The sequence below is a fragment of the Protomyctophum bolini genome, assembly GCF_963924005.1.
Source record: "Protomyctophum bolini genome assembly, chromosome: 6".
NCBI classification, from domain to species: domain Eukaryota; kingdom Metazoa; phylum Chordata; class Actinopteri; order Myctophiformes; family Myctophidae; genus Protomyctophum; species Protomyctophum bolini.
This window is the reverse complement of record NC_137867.1, coordinates 16,752,430-16,767,429: the sequence shown is the minus strand read 5'-3', so window position 1 is coordinate 16,767,429 and position 15,000 is coordinate 16,752,430. Positions and strand designations below refer to the sequence as shown.

The 15,000-nt window shown below is 45.6% G+C and overlaps 1 protein-coding gene across 2 annotated transcripts in view; it reads left to right on the top strand.

The window, feature by feature from the left end:
- The window catches only part of sema6a (sema domain, transmembrane domain (TM), and cytoplasmic domain, (semaphorin) 6A), a 134,591-nt gene that overhangs the window by 51,658 nt on the left and 67,933 nt on the right, over window positions 1-15,000 (top strand). For both annotated transcript variants that reach the window (XM_080766918.1, XM_080766917.1), the window contains exons 2-3: window positions 4,103-4,274; window positions 5,676-5,793. In XM_080766918.1, the coding sequence (XP_080623044.1) occupies window positions 4,172-4,274; window positions 5,676-5,793 (221 nt within the window). In that variant the 5' untranslated portion in view covers window positions 4,103-4,171. The remainder of the gene's footprint in view (window positions 1-4,102; window positions 4,275-5,675; window positions 5,794-15,000) is intronic.

Here is a 15,000-nt window from a genome sequence, read left to right as displayed (position 1 = left end):
ACAAGTAAATCCAGACAAAGAGAAACGATTGTCATTGCTCTATAACACATCTTTCAAGACTTTCTTGCTGTGTCTTTCTTACACACACACACACACACACACACACACACACACACTGTGGTTTCCTACTCCCAACAGGTAATTAAATAGCGGTCTCCCACTTCATTGCACATTGATGGATAGAGCAGAGCTGATCTAGGGGCTTCAGGAGACAAATGCCTGTAGGTGTCTAATGACACTCACCGCACCTTAGGAACTCTCAACATTAACCTGCTGTGTGCGTGCGTGTGTGCGTGCTTGTGTGCGTGCGTGCGAGTGTGAGTGTGCGTGCATTTGTATTTCTGTTTTGTCAGCATACTGTAGATAACTAAATCCATGCCTAGCATGAAACGTTAGCTGTGTACTTCCCTCCGAACCATGTGAACCCCCCATGGCTGACCTTGTCGCTGTAATGAATGTGTGTTGTGCGGCGTTGTATGTGTTTCCGCCAACGTGTTGATGTAATGGCAGCGATAACATCATTAGGCCTTTTAATGTGTTTATTGTTAAAGCTAATACTGTTTGGGTCCCAGGTCGCAGTGGGACTCCTGAACCTGGGGAAAGTATGTGTGTGTGTGTGTGTGTGTGTGTGTGTGTGTGTGTGTGTGTGTGTGTGTGGTGTGTGGTGTGTGTGTGTGTGTGCGCGTGAGTGAGTGCGTGCGCTCCCTAAGTATTTATGTCCTTTGCTAATTTGCTCTGTATGTGGACATGAATAAATCATTTCAATGTATGCGAGTGTTTCTGTTTGTCAATGTATTTTGTCTGCGTCTCCTTGTGTGTTTGTGCGAATCAAGGTAGCCTATAGTGCGTGCGTGCGTGCGTGCGTGCGTGCGTGCGTGCGTGCGTGCGTGCGTGCGTGCGTGCGTGCGTGCGTGAGTGTGCGTAGCTAGTCATAGTGAAGCATCATCCTGGGGGGTCCTTGTGTTTTTATTACCTGCTGGTGGCCTCCCGCCAGCATCCGGTTTGATTAACTCTGTTCTCTCTCACACACACACACACACACACACACACACACACACACAGTAGCAACTATTTTATCACTTAGAATGCAGGAGGTGTAAGGCAATAATGGCTATTGCTCTCAAAACGTTATTACCTATTAACAGCCGTAACTTCACCCGTTATGTCTTCTTTTCGGTTGCTTGTCAATGACCAGTGTGAGCTTATATACAGTAGTTCACTTTTAAACTTTGAACATTTAATCATTAATCTATTATATATATATATGTGTGTGTGTGTGTGTGTGTGTGTGTGTGTGTGTGTGTGTGTGTGTGTGTGTGTGTGTGTGTGTGTGTGTGTGTGTGTGTGTGTGTGTGTGTGTGTGTGTGTGTTTCTGCACAGAAATCTACAGTGCTCCACACGCACGCAACACACCTCACACACGGAAGCAATTTGCTTCTACACCAAAGAGTGTAATTCTTCCATGATAAACTGTTTCTCAGACGCTATATTTGATGGCTTGGTTCACTCATTTTGTGCCCAATTTATTTTGTGTATTATGGGAGGCAATGTAAAATTGGCTAATGCTTTTGGATTAGCGAATGCTGTTTTTTAAATTGCATTTGCATCTCATTCATTTAAAAGGAAGACACAAGTTGTCCCCCCCCAGACACCACTCTGTACACTCTGAGTATATATGAAAATGGGCTCCTGGAGTCAAATTAGTTTTACACCACATTGACATTGAGATGGAGAACACTGCTATCGAAGGCCACAGTCTCGATTTAACATCTGAAACATTAAAATGATCAAGTCCTATCCTGAAATATAATTACAGAACCGTTCCCATTCATCATCCTGTAGTATTGAGTTAGTCGCAGTTTTTTTCTTTTCCCTCTTTTCCTTTTTCTGCGTCTCCTTTCCTGTTTGCTACCTCTGTGCAACCTCCATTTGTCACTCAGCGTCCCCACCACCACCCCCATCACCACCATCACCACACCACCACCCCCATCAGCACCACAGGCCATGCCTCCCTGTCTCACGCCACTTCCTGCTCATCAATCAGTCAATTTGCGCAGAGGACTTCCGGTTGTGATGGAAATAAATCTATTTTAGTCCGCTTACCAACTGAGGTATACCTTACTTACTGTAATGAGGGTTAGGGTTATTAGCCAACCAATAAAAAGAAAATAATAATAATCACGTAGACTAGTCCATAGATGGCTCTAAAGTGATCGGCTGCCTCAATATGACTCTTCAGAAGCCATGCATTGAAGGGGCTATAGCGCCAAGCACCCCTCAAAAACTGGTAAATTCCCATAATGCCGATCTCTCTGTGAGAGAGAGAGAGAGAGAGACAGCCTGTATACATATAGGTCCTTCTGTGGGTCACGTCAACGTGGCTCTGTTGACACACGTTTGGGATGGGAAAAGAAGCCACGCATTGATGTGTTTTCATGAAATAGTGTGAGGGTGAATAGGGCAAAGAGCAGAGGGGTGGGGGGGTGGGCGGGGGTTCTGAGGGAACCAGGGGGTGGGGAGGAGGGGGGGGGGGGGGATCAAGGTCGTATCCAGGCTGTATTTGTATTCTCCTCGGTGTTAAAGTGATTCTCCCAATGAATAGTGTTTTCATTCCGCTGCTGAATGAGATTCACAGGAGCGTGGAGGAGGAGAGAGAGAGAGGGAGGGAGAAAGAGAAGAGTGAGCGAGACAGAAAAGGAGAGATAACATTGAGAAAGAGTGACACCCCCCCCCTCCCACCCTTCTCTGGCTGGCTTACTTATTCTCTATCTCCTCCCTCATTCTATTCCTCCTTCATCCTCCTCTCCTCGGCTCCCCGTTAGACACACAATAAAGTGAGCAGCTTATGAAAATGCAGCGTGGGATAAACAACTTTATCAGGCGGGCGCCAATGAAATCAACCTTTTCATTCAATTTTTCTCATTCCCGAAAGCATCCTCCTCCACCCCTGTCTATACCTACACGGCGACGTCACCCCATCCCCGGCAGGGCAAAAACGAGAAAACGAATAAAGTTGCTCTATGTAAATTAAATGCTTTATTCCTGATTAGATTATGGGGGCAATAATTGTCTTGGGTGATTTATAGGGGTAATTTGTTTCCACACACACACACACACACACACACACACACACACACACACACACACACACACACACAAAAGCCGTTGCCATGGCATGTGGAATGAAGACATCAGATCAGCACAGTGTGGCGTGTCACTGTCGTAAATCTACACTGACATCAGCATGGCTGACTTTTATAGTTGAAGCATAATTATAGGTGGCATAGGAGTAGAATGTTGATGAATCAAAAGCACGGAAAGCGAGTGAACGCACATGCACACACATGCACACACATGAACACACATGAACACACATGAACACACATGCACAGCCAAGTAAGTACCCATCCTGCATTAGTAGACCAATTCAGTTTTGGAACAATTCAGTTTTGGAAGGGTGAGCACTGAGCAGTGTAACAAAAAGTAAGACTTTTTGATGATTGCTACACTTCCGTGTGTGACTGACGAGTTGGAAATGTATTTGCCTGCTGCCATGTGCCATCCCTCTTCAGCTCCAGGTACTGCTGAGAAACTCAGCGGGCTAATTTCAACAAGAGCTCTCCCACTTTACTATAAGACCCTGAGAGAGGAGAGGAGAGGGGAGAGAGAGAGAGAGAGAGAGAAGAGAGAGAGGACCTGCTTCTCTCTGCCTGCCATCGATCTATGATGCATATTACCAAACCTAATCCAATTAACTCTCTCCTGCATGCTTGCGGACGCAGCTCACTTGAGTCATCGAAAATACATACACAAATATATCTCTGACAGATCGCAATGGGCCGTGCAAAATGCACAAACAGCTCATTCAGGTGGACTTGAGATTTGTTTGGCTAACTTCCTTTTTCTTCCTTTCTTAAGCCCACCCCCGCCCCCCCCCCCTCCTCCACCGCCCCCTCGTTCCAATATCGCCTCCTCCACATCTGCAACATTTGTGTGAATTGCAAAGTTGGGAAACAATTGAGGTAGCAGGCAGGTGGATTTATAGATGCATTTGGCTAAACTATTTTTTCCCTCTCTCTTTTCATTTTTCTTGTTCCTGCAGGCTGAGGTACAGCGACACAAAAGGACCAGCAGTAGCAGCGACAGCGGCAGTAGCAGTGTGGGTGCGACCATGAGGTCGGAGGAGGCCTTATTACTCTGCTTCACGCTACTACACATAGCCGGGGCGGGCTTCCCCGAAGACTCCGAGCCTATCAGCATCTCTCATGGCAACTGTAAGTACACACAGCTCCAGCCTCAGACGCTCACTTGATGCTCTTTCTGTGTTTTATAGCGTCTTAAGTGTTTGTTGGTTTGTGTTTTTCACATTTTCTCTTCCTTTTTATTTATATACAGTGTATTTAATTACTGTAGGTATTCTTTTTCACTTTCTTTCTCTCTTTCTAACTTGCTTTGCCCATACCTACTGTACATACATTGTGTCTGTGTTGTCTCGCCTCTGACATTCTGCTCAATTCTCAATTGCCAGTCTACAAAGCCAATTTATGTCACTGACAAAAACTGATTTCCCCTTCTTTATTCCTTCCTTCCTTCCTTCCTCCCTCCCATCGTTTCTCCCATCTTTTCTTAATTTCTATCTCTTCTTCCTACCTCTGCGCTGTCCCCTCATTATAAGTCCTCTCTCTCTCTCTCTCTCTCTCTCTCTCTCTCTCTCTCTCTCTCTCTCTCACTGCTCTCTTTGTCTTCCACCTTTTATACCATCACAAATCCCCTCTCCCTTTCTCTTTTTCTCTCCTCTAACCCCTCCACCCACCCACGCACCACCACCACCACCACCACCACCAGCCAGCTCTTTTACTGAATGCATTTTGATGGCACAGAGTGTAATTTGGTGCCTAGGGATAGGCCCTTGACGCACGCACGCACATACGCACGCACGCACACACGCACACACACACACACACACACACACACACACACACACACACACACACACACACACAAAGACTTAAAGCAGCATTTGAAACGGAGCCCACCCTACATCAAAGGATAATCCGCTATTTTTCTGTTGGGCTTCTAATGCTGTGTGTGATAGTGTAAATTATGGTGGCAGGCTAAAAAGGTATACTTCTCTCTGTTTCTCTCTCTCTCGTCCCCTATATCTACAGTATCTGTCTCTCTCTACCTCTCTCTTTCTCTCCCGGGGCCAAACCAGAGCGCTTTAGCTCCCAGTAAGGAGAGTTCAAACAGTAGCCAGCCAACATCGGCAGAGACCTGCTTTTTTCTATCAGACTGTTTATTCAAAGCAGCCGCTTTCATCCAAAGCCACTCACAATACAGCGATTGCACGGTACAGCGCAGTGCATTTCTCAGCATGCAATTTACGGTCACAGTGGGATTTGAACCTTCAATCTTAGGGGGACCTCTCTCATCCAGCTGAGGCACGTGGAATGACATGGACCCAAAAACCCCAGGGTTCAGTTGACAAAAGACTCGCCAGTATCAATTCCTTTTTGCCTGTTGTCAGACACTTGAATTAAACAAAGTCAATTCATGTGCCCCTCTCTGTAACCACTATTACTGTAAAGTCTCCAAGTTTAAAGAACTTGAATTATCAGGGTTTCTATCAGGGTTTCTTGCATTTGTATATTTATGCCTTTATTATTTCCCTACAGATACGAAGCAGTATCCGGCATTTGTGGGCCATAAACCTGGCAGAAACAACACGCAGCGACATAAACTGGACATCCAACTCATTCAGATCATGAACGGGACCTTATACATCGCAGCCAGGTATGTGCCCCCACTGTTGCCTATTGCTATTGACCTGGTGTCAGGTTTCTATAGTGACCCTCAAAATCCAGCAAAGGCAAAGCACAGGGTAGCATAAATGTCTTTGACAATGAGCCCTGAATGAAGTAGAATAATTATTTTGTAAGGAAATCAATGTTGACATGAGAGACGTTAACATAAGGTTCTTTGCTGCTGACACTGAGACAGCTTGAGATTTAAAATACAGAGTTCACACCTCAATTAAGTGTCTCAAAGTATAATCTCTTATTCCTTGCATGTTCCTTTTATATTGTCTCTATTATTACTCATCCATCTTTCAGATCGGTCACTCAGGTCATTTGTATCCTGCTGTTGGGTAATAAAAACAATGACAATCTTATTTTACAGTTACCACTGTTGCACTGTCGGCAATCTTCTCAATGCAATAACCGAGCAGATACATTTCTGCCACCACATTGGGCTTTCTCTTTATGAAACACTACAAGAATTGATGCACTGCAGAATAGGTTTATTTAGACATAGTATGTATGCGACTGCCAGTGTGATTGAATTCCACCCCCCACCTTTGCGCATCCACAGATGATGCGCATGAACACCCTCTTTCAGTTTTGAATTAATTCGTTTCGATATTGATGTTGGTTTGAGGGTGCAAAATGAATTGGTAACATGGGACGCCATGTTTACTTCAATAACGCACAAGATATGCTGAAGAAAATATACTTTTGGAGTCAGTCCTTGTAGAGTTTCTGAAACTCAGCTGGGAAATGCAGAGACAATGAACAAGATGTTCCTTTATTAAACCTTATCGCCTTTTTTAAGATGTATTTTTAGTGTAGAGAGACAGGAAACCAAGGACAGAGAGAGATGAGAAACATGCAAGACAGAGGAGTCATATTCTAACTCAGTTCCTCACAGTCACATGCAAGACTGGCTGAGCCACCAGACACCTGTTGTCTGGTCTTTTGTACTTTCTTCTCTTTAATTAGGTCTTTTCTGCTTCAGTCTTTCAGCCTCCAATGTTTAAACAAACCCCTTATGCCTCAAACAAGAGAGAGGGAGAGAGTGATTCGATCATTTCGATGCCATTTCAATTTAAGGTGAAGGTAGTGTCATGTTCCTCGTAGATGGAAAAGATAATGACTCAACAATAACATATTTTGAATGCAGTATTTAAAGCACCATTTAGTGCATGTCTCTCCTAATTATGCTAGCAGTGTATTTTGGTGTTAAAATTATAGCTCACATTAACATATAGACTTTATCTCAGCTCTGTTAATAGACTGGACAGTTCTTTTCTGTCCACCACCATGTCTTCTTGTTCCCTTCTCTCCTATATGCCTGAGCTCTCATAGATAACATGTGGTGAGGAGAGAAGAGAAAAGATATAGGTTTTTTTGCCACCGACGCATTTTTAGAAACGCCTCACCTCACTTTGACTGCATGGGCAAAGTGAACTAAAGACAAAACGGCAAGATATAAACCTTATGAGCAGTGTTTGCCGTTGACGCGGAACTGAAAAAGGTCCCTAATAAAATGGATTATCCTTATCTACTTGTTCTCTGTGGCGCCCATGGCTAATTGAGTAGCAGGCTTGATTGGTACTGTTGAAAGCCACAATAGGGGGGCTTTCTTTGTTTTCCACCAAGCATGTCAAATTAAGTGGCCAGGGGGAGGCTGCTGCTTTAAGTGGCAGGGCTTTTTAACACATCTGTGGTCATTAAGGAGAGGTGTGTCTGAGCGTGTCTGTCTGTGTGTGTGTGTGTGTGTGTGTGTGTGTGTGTGTGTGTGTGTGTGTGTGTGTCAGAGTGAGTGTGTGTGTGTGTGTGTGTGTGTGTGTGTGTGTGTGTGTGTGTGTGTGTGTGTGTGTGTGTGTGTGTGTGTGTGTGTGTGTGTGTGTGTGTGTGTGTGTGTGTGTGTGTGTGTGTGTGTGTGTGTGTGTGTGTGTGGTGTCGGCGGCGGCCAGAGTCTTTGGTCTGCCTGTTGCCAACCTGCTCCAGGGTCGTTGAAGGGGGGTCTGAGGGAAATGAGACACAGAGGGTTTATTGGAGGGGCGTATGTTAGGGTATGTGTTACCCAGCTGTTGAAGTGCGTGTGTGTGTGTGTGTGTGTGCGTGTGCGTGTGTACGTTATGTTTGTTAGCCTGTAATTCCGTCTCATGCCTTCTCATTGCTTGTGCACATATCCAAGTGTGTGCATTTGTGAGATAACTCTGCACGTTCGGTCCCACATTCGCATACTTTTCTCAAAGCATGATGGGAATCCTGACACATGGTGTGGGTATGTAACCCTGGGAATAACTGGAATGGTTGTCCAGGATTAGACTGAAGTGGACGGCCTGCTGTTTATTCTGATTTCTGACAGAGACAAGAACGTTGCAATCGATGATGCGACGCAGACACACCAGTGAGTTGCCGCACAATGAGATCCGTCAGCGACAACAAGACATCGATACTTAAAAACGTAAAAGCCGAATGATGAACCGTTTAACATTCAACATTTCAAGGCAAATGGCCCGTGCACTCATTACCAACAGAAATCAATGTGAAAGTGAGTCGATGGTTAAGTCAGCACACTGCAATTGTACCGTCAAAGCAAGACAGCCGTATAACACTTCAATAGTTGCCTTTATGAGCACGTCCAGTCAGATGGCTGGTTTGTTTATCCTTCCAACGTCTAGGGCCTTGCCATCTTGCCATCGTGAAAACCAGTAAGCCTCAGTTCTTCGTGTGCGGCAGATTGCAGATGGCTGCTGTGAATGCCGTCCAAAGCCCCAACACTGTTTCGGGTTGTTTTTTTGAATGGCTGCTCCATGTATTAAATCCCTTTGGCTCGTGCTTTCATGGCTGGCAATAGAATCACACACGCTTTTAGCAGCGGGGTGCATACAAACATGGCCACAGATGAAATTGTAAATAGACAAAAGTGGCTTAATCCAGAGAGGGGGAATAGTCTAATCTTTGGCAGTGCTGGAACTCAGCAACAGGTGCAATGATTGATAATTCAGTCTAATCGACAATGTTGAATGAGATGCATTGATTTGGTCAAAATCAAGACGTTCACTTTTGTTGGGCCGCAATGTCAATATACTGAAAACGCATGAAAAAACAAAGACACAATTAACATTTGAGGACGAGTTGTGCCTCGTCTAATCGGTGTGAAATATTATTAGCCTTTCCACTGAAAGCTGAGATATTGAATGTTGATTATGTATTCAGCTCACGTCTGTCTTGAATCCGTTAACATTCTGCATCTTATTCCTCAGCAGGCTTCCAATTTGAGCATATTATCCACAGGATAGTACCTCCTGCTGAGGTATTAAAACGTTGCTTTTTCCCATGCAGACTGTGTAGCAACTCATTCAATTTTAACAAGGTGGACAGAGCACTGCAGGGTAACGTGTTGATTTGTTCTCATATTTCCATAAAGTCTATAGTTGCCTTGCATATTTGTAGTTAACAAGGCCTTTGAATTATCACACACATACACATGTCGAAACACAGTTCTTGGGCATGTGAATCATAGCGAGAACTAGAAGTCCAGATAGATTGTTCCTAAAAATAAATGTTCAGTCATGGTAATGAGAATGAAACACAAACTGTGTAAAATGTAATACATTTTCTTTCTTTCTTCGTGATAAAGGTTAGAGTATGAGTAACGAACATTAAAAAAACATATTCACAGAGAAGCTTCAGATTTGATGTGCACCTGCTGTCCTGTGTTTCATACATTTAGCAGCAGAGTCACGTTCGGTTCAAGCAATAAAGTGTATATGATGTACTAAGAGATGGATGCTGGGCAATTGGTATTCAGCCAGTCCATATTTCATGTCCAAGGTGCACTCTGTACACTATTTGCTGGAGATTCATCGTTGTGTAATAGGAGATTTATCATTCTGACCTATTCTCTGTATCCCTCTGTGTGTGTGTGTGTGTGTGTGTGTGTGTGTGTGTGTGTGTGTGTGTGTGTGTGTGTGTGTGTGTGTGTGTGTGTGTGTGTGTGTGTGTGTGTGTGTGTGTGTGTGTGTGTGTGCACACACCCATGTCTCCATGTGCACGTTACATGTACTACATTATGCCTGTGTCACTAGCACACAGCACAAGTTTGTTGTGTGTGTGTTTGTGGGTTCTCCTTTTGTTCCTGTTTGTGCACGTTTACCTGTGCCTATGTATTTTTTCACAAAAAGGAAGCCCATGACACGATCAACTGCTGGGTTCTATTTTTTTTGCCGCCAGCCACGGAAGTGGCATGGAGGGATTTACTCTGAGAGGTTTCCTATACTGGGTGAAATCAAGGAGGCCTCTGTCGGTCTTAGAGAAAGTGTGTGTGCGTGCGTGCTTGCTTGCGTGCGTTCGTGCGTGCGTGTACAAGCACGTGCAATGCATGCACGTACTGTAAAAGCCGGGGTGTTCATTTACCTCTGAGAGTACAAACGTACTGCATACCCCAGGTCTCTCCACATGCAGGGCATAGTCGCCATTCCCTGCCGTCGACCAGCCCTCACCATGGTAACACCAACCACCCTCTGTTTACACCCTTGTATGAGGCAGTCTAGCATGGGAACCACAGCGAGAGAGAGAGGGAGAGAGAGAGAGAGAGAGAGAGAGAGAGAATGGGGCGAGGCAAGGAAAAGAGAAAGCTTGTAGATCAAGTTAACATTCACTCACAAATGACAAGGCGCGCGCGCACACACACACACACACACACACACACACACACACACACACACACACACACACACATATTACACACATTTTTCTCAGTTGAATCCTCTGGAACAGTCGTGCCACTGTGGCCAGTGTGTTGTCACTGCCGGGTCTCTGCGGGCCTCACAGTGGAGGCCACTAGAGTCTCAATTATTGTGGCAGCATCAAATCCTGTTAAAACCCACTTAATGACTGGGATTACACTGTTCTCCTCCTCAGCACCACATCCGCACACTGAATGGACCAGGGCACACTCATGCGGCGTGCGCACAAAAAAATTACAAATTGATAAATCAAAGTTTAAATGTAATCCCCTCAAAACTCCTCAAATCGGCCCCAGGCTCCGTCGCAGCCTGACGGCGTGTCGCGGGTTTGAGTCCCGATCTACGATCAGAATTCCTGTCTATACACTACAGTATAGTGTATTCTATCAATAAAGGCTGAAAAAAGCCCCCTAAAAATATCTTTAAAAAAATCTGCTCCTCAAATCATTCCTAATGTGGTGGAATACTGTAATGCTTTCACTTTTTCACACTTTTGCCCTATTCACAATGTTCAAAAATACCTGATAAACAAGCTCACAATGTGTCCCATCGCAAGACGTTGTGAGCTTGTAGATCTGCTGTTTTAGAAATGTATTGAACATGCCTACCAAAAGCAGGGACGCCAGGTGAAAGTGGTTAATTCTTTATCGAAAGTCTTGAGATTTTCATTTAATTTCAAGTGCAAACCATGCAGTCTCCATGTCGGTTTGTCCTTGAATCTTCCATGAAAATATTTATTAAAAAACCATTAAAAAATCCATAAGAGTAGCTAAAATGAATTGGACAGCCAACTAGTGCTGCACGATTCTTCACAAAGTGAGATCTCATAGGTGTCTGAATTATTTTCGATTAATTGTGCAGCATACATGCCACAGGAACACACACACACAGGCTTGCTCGTGCTCGCTCATGCGTGCACACGGCACACACACACACACACACACACACACACACACACACACACACACACACAAGCTTGCTCGTGCATGCGCACACACACATACACAAGCAGATCTAAAGAGAGTAGCGTACCATGGTGAAATGCCCCCCCCCCCTTTCAAAAAGCACAACCTGCTGTGGCTTGAGCGGAGTGAACTCTGACTTGATGTATTTCATGCCACCACGTCACCGGGGGAGGAGGGGGGGCTCTTGATGCCTTCAGTCCATTGAGAATCTCAAGGTCTCCCGTCACAACGTAATGGTGTCCGCTGTTCCCCTTCTAAATCCCCATGCCCCCCCCCCCCCCCCCCCCCCCCCGCCTCTCTCAACCACCCATGATCTACTATATGAAGAGACTGGAATACAGGGGCGACGGTGATGGGAGAAAAGGAGGGAGGGGAGGGGCATGTGGGCGGAGGGATGTGTAGTCATTTGGGGTAAAGGGGTGGGGTATGCTATAGGTGCGGGGTGCATACTAATCACGTTCCCCCTTTTTTCTGCCATCGGAGTGTAAGATTGGTCTGACAAAAGACCCACCAGATGGACCAGGCTGGCCTGCGGTCACCCCCCAAAGAAGAAATGGGCTGTTATGAAAACCACATTCTTCCATACAAAGACCCTGTGTTCTGTTGGGCCCGCATGGCTGCATGTCCGACGGAGACCCTCTCTCGTCATTCTGTTGCGCTTTCTCTCTCTCTCTCTCTCTCTGTCACTCTGTCAGTGTGACTGACTCTCTCTCGGCCTCCGTCCGTTGTTCTCTCCCTCCCTCCTCAGTCCCTCTCTCTCTTCTAGTCATCCTTTACAGTGCCCCCATATCCGTGTCTGTGACAGGATATTTGCATACCTTCCGTCCCACTCACACATTTTTTTGCCTGTGAATTTGTGGGAGCGCACAGTGCCCACTTCCACATGATTCACATCCACACTCGCTGTTCTACATAAACCTCATGGGTTCCCATGGCATTCAAGTGTGTCGCTTCCCACAATGCCACATGCTTCCGTTGAATTTCTGATTACAACCAAGACTGACATTTGTTATTTGACAGCGTTGCTGCTTTATTGGATTATAAACAGCCAAAGAATAGGACATGGTCAGCCACGAGGACACCAGATTTTACAGGAGTGCCCAAGGCCCCTAAGCAATTGTTTTTGAGTAAAAATCATTATTTGTGTGTGTGTGTGTGTGTGTGTGTGTGTGTGTGTGTGTGTGTGTGTGTGTGTGTGTGTGTGTGTGTGTGTGTGTGTGTGTGTGTGTGTGTGTGTGTGTGTGTGTGTGTGTGTGTGTGTGTGTGTGTGTGTGTGTGTGTGTGTGTGTGTGTGTGTGTGTGTGTGCGTGCGTGCGTGTGTGCATCCGTGGCAGAGCAGAAGAGTGCCTGTGTGTGGATGCTGAGGAGATATGTTTGGAGGACAAGAGGAAGTGGATTTAGAGCCCAGGTGCAGGGTATATAGGTGCAGGCTATATAGGGAAAGGTTCAGCGCTCGTGTGTGTGCACGCTCGCATGAAGTTGTGCATACGTGGACAGGCCTTGCACATACAAGTATGTGTTTGGAGAGCTGGTGTTGACAGCTCCTCTATTGTGCTCCCCCAACTCTTCTCTCAGGATGCTTGAGGGACACATCGCTGCTTGGCTTCCTCTTATCTCAGCTGGAAGGCTCTGTGCAGAGTTCCACAAACCACAGCCTTGGGGCTGTGTGGACTGCATTGGCCTTCCAGGGCCACAGTCAACAGCATGACTGCAGCTGTGAAGCTAGTTGCTGAGAATGTTATACTTTCCAAATCCATAGAGCGACACATTGCATGAATATCGTTTAGCGGAATACAATTATAACCTGTAACATACAGTACCTGAATAACTGGCTAGCATAATGGCATTTGTTCTACTTTGTGGTTGTGAGCAATTTAATACAATTTAGAGCCAGTAAATGAAAACTATGGGTATTATCATGCACGACCATTATCAACAATTAAATCAGGAATATTATATATTCATTATCTCCCAATGTATTTATTCATTTTCGCCTTGAGATTTGCCTTTCCAAATAATCTGACAAATGATGACAAACTCTTTTCTTATATACTCTAGGCCTATACGTAATTTAATGGCCTGCATTTAATTGTCACTTGCCATTTCCCTAGCCAGGCACTCTGTTATCACAGAACATACTGTGTATTCCACCACTCTGCTGGTACCCATGGAGGCAGGGATAAGAGACAATGAAAGATAGAGGAGTTTTTGGATCACTAAAAGACCAATCGAGACCAATTACAGCAGTAGCACCTCGAGAGCACCTTCTTTGAATGGAGGAGCAGACAATGGAGCAGGTGAGGAACTGAGCGGCAAAGAAAGCTCAAACGCGACACAAAGCAAAACAAAGAAAGTAGAGGTAACCCTGACTGGTCTTTGACACCACAGGGATACGTGGTGCACAGACTCACTGCTATAATGTTGCACCTACCGCAGAGAAGGTGGCGCTCTTTTCTTAATTCCAACCACTCTCAAAAATTAATTATTCAATTTGGGCGTCATGGCCAATAACGTAAAGTAGACTGGGTTTCATCCTGGATGAGATGGCAGGGGGGGGGGGGGGCTAGGAAAGCAGATGTAAGTGGATTCATTTCTGGATGACTGTTCCTCCAAAGACTTTATTAGATTTAGTTAATGAGCGAGCAAGGCGGGCTCGCTGGCTGAGAGCAGGTTGGGGAGCTGGAACATAATTAAGCCACGAGTCTGACGATGCCACTGTTACACACTTTGATTAAAAACACATTCGCCGGCTAATCTCCGACAAATTAAAGCAGTTACATCGCTTGGCACGGCCACCTTTGTCTCAGCCCCGCCTAAAACAAGGCGACCCCTTCATTTCTTTAACGCTCCGCTCTTTTCTGTACTCGCTCTGCACTTTGTACCAGGCCACAGAGCCCACCCCTCCTTGTCTGCACCTTAATTCTCCACGGTAGGTAGGTGTAGCTACATGCCCAAGTCAGCCAGCCAGCCAGCCAGCCAGCCAGTCTGGCTGTCGGAAAGGTAGTTAACCCTTGTGTGGAGTTTTTATGTCTTCCATATGCCCCCGGCGGGGCCTATATATAAGCGCGGCAGTGTAATACAGCAGAAGGCCTGTGTATTTCCACGCCGCACACACATAAGTCTTCTTGTCTGAGCTTTAATGAGTGTTAGTATAGATTTCCTGTGACTCAAACACTGGGCTTAATTGACCTGAACAGCTCTGAGTGACTTGGCACCTCCCGTCTCAAAACTGACCCCCCCCCCCCATTCCGTTCCCTAATCTCCCCCACCACCATCACCAGAAGACCTTTCTCTGGGACAAAGGCCCTTTTGTCCTGAGGACTACGCCGCGGCACTCTAAACCTTTGTTGACTGTTTCTGTCTGACATAGCAAATAGCTCTGGCCTCCTTTTGTTTATTGTTATTTTCCCCCTAGTTTGGACAAAGTTTATACAGAGACCCATTTTCCAATGTAATTTTCTGCCTGTAGGGGGGGTCGGGTGGCGGAAGGAAAAA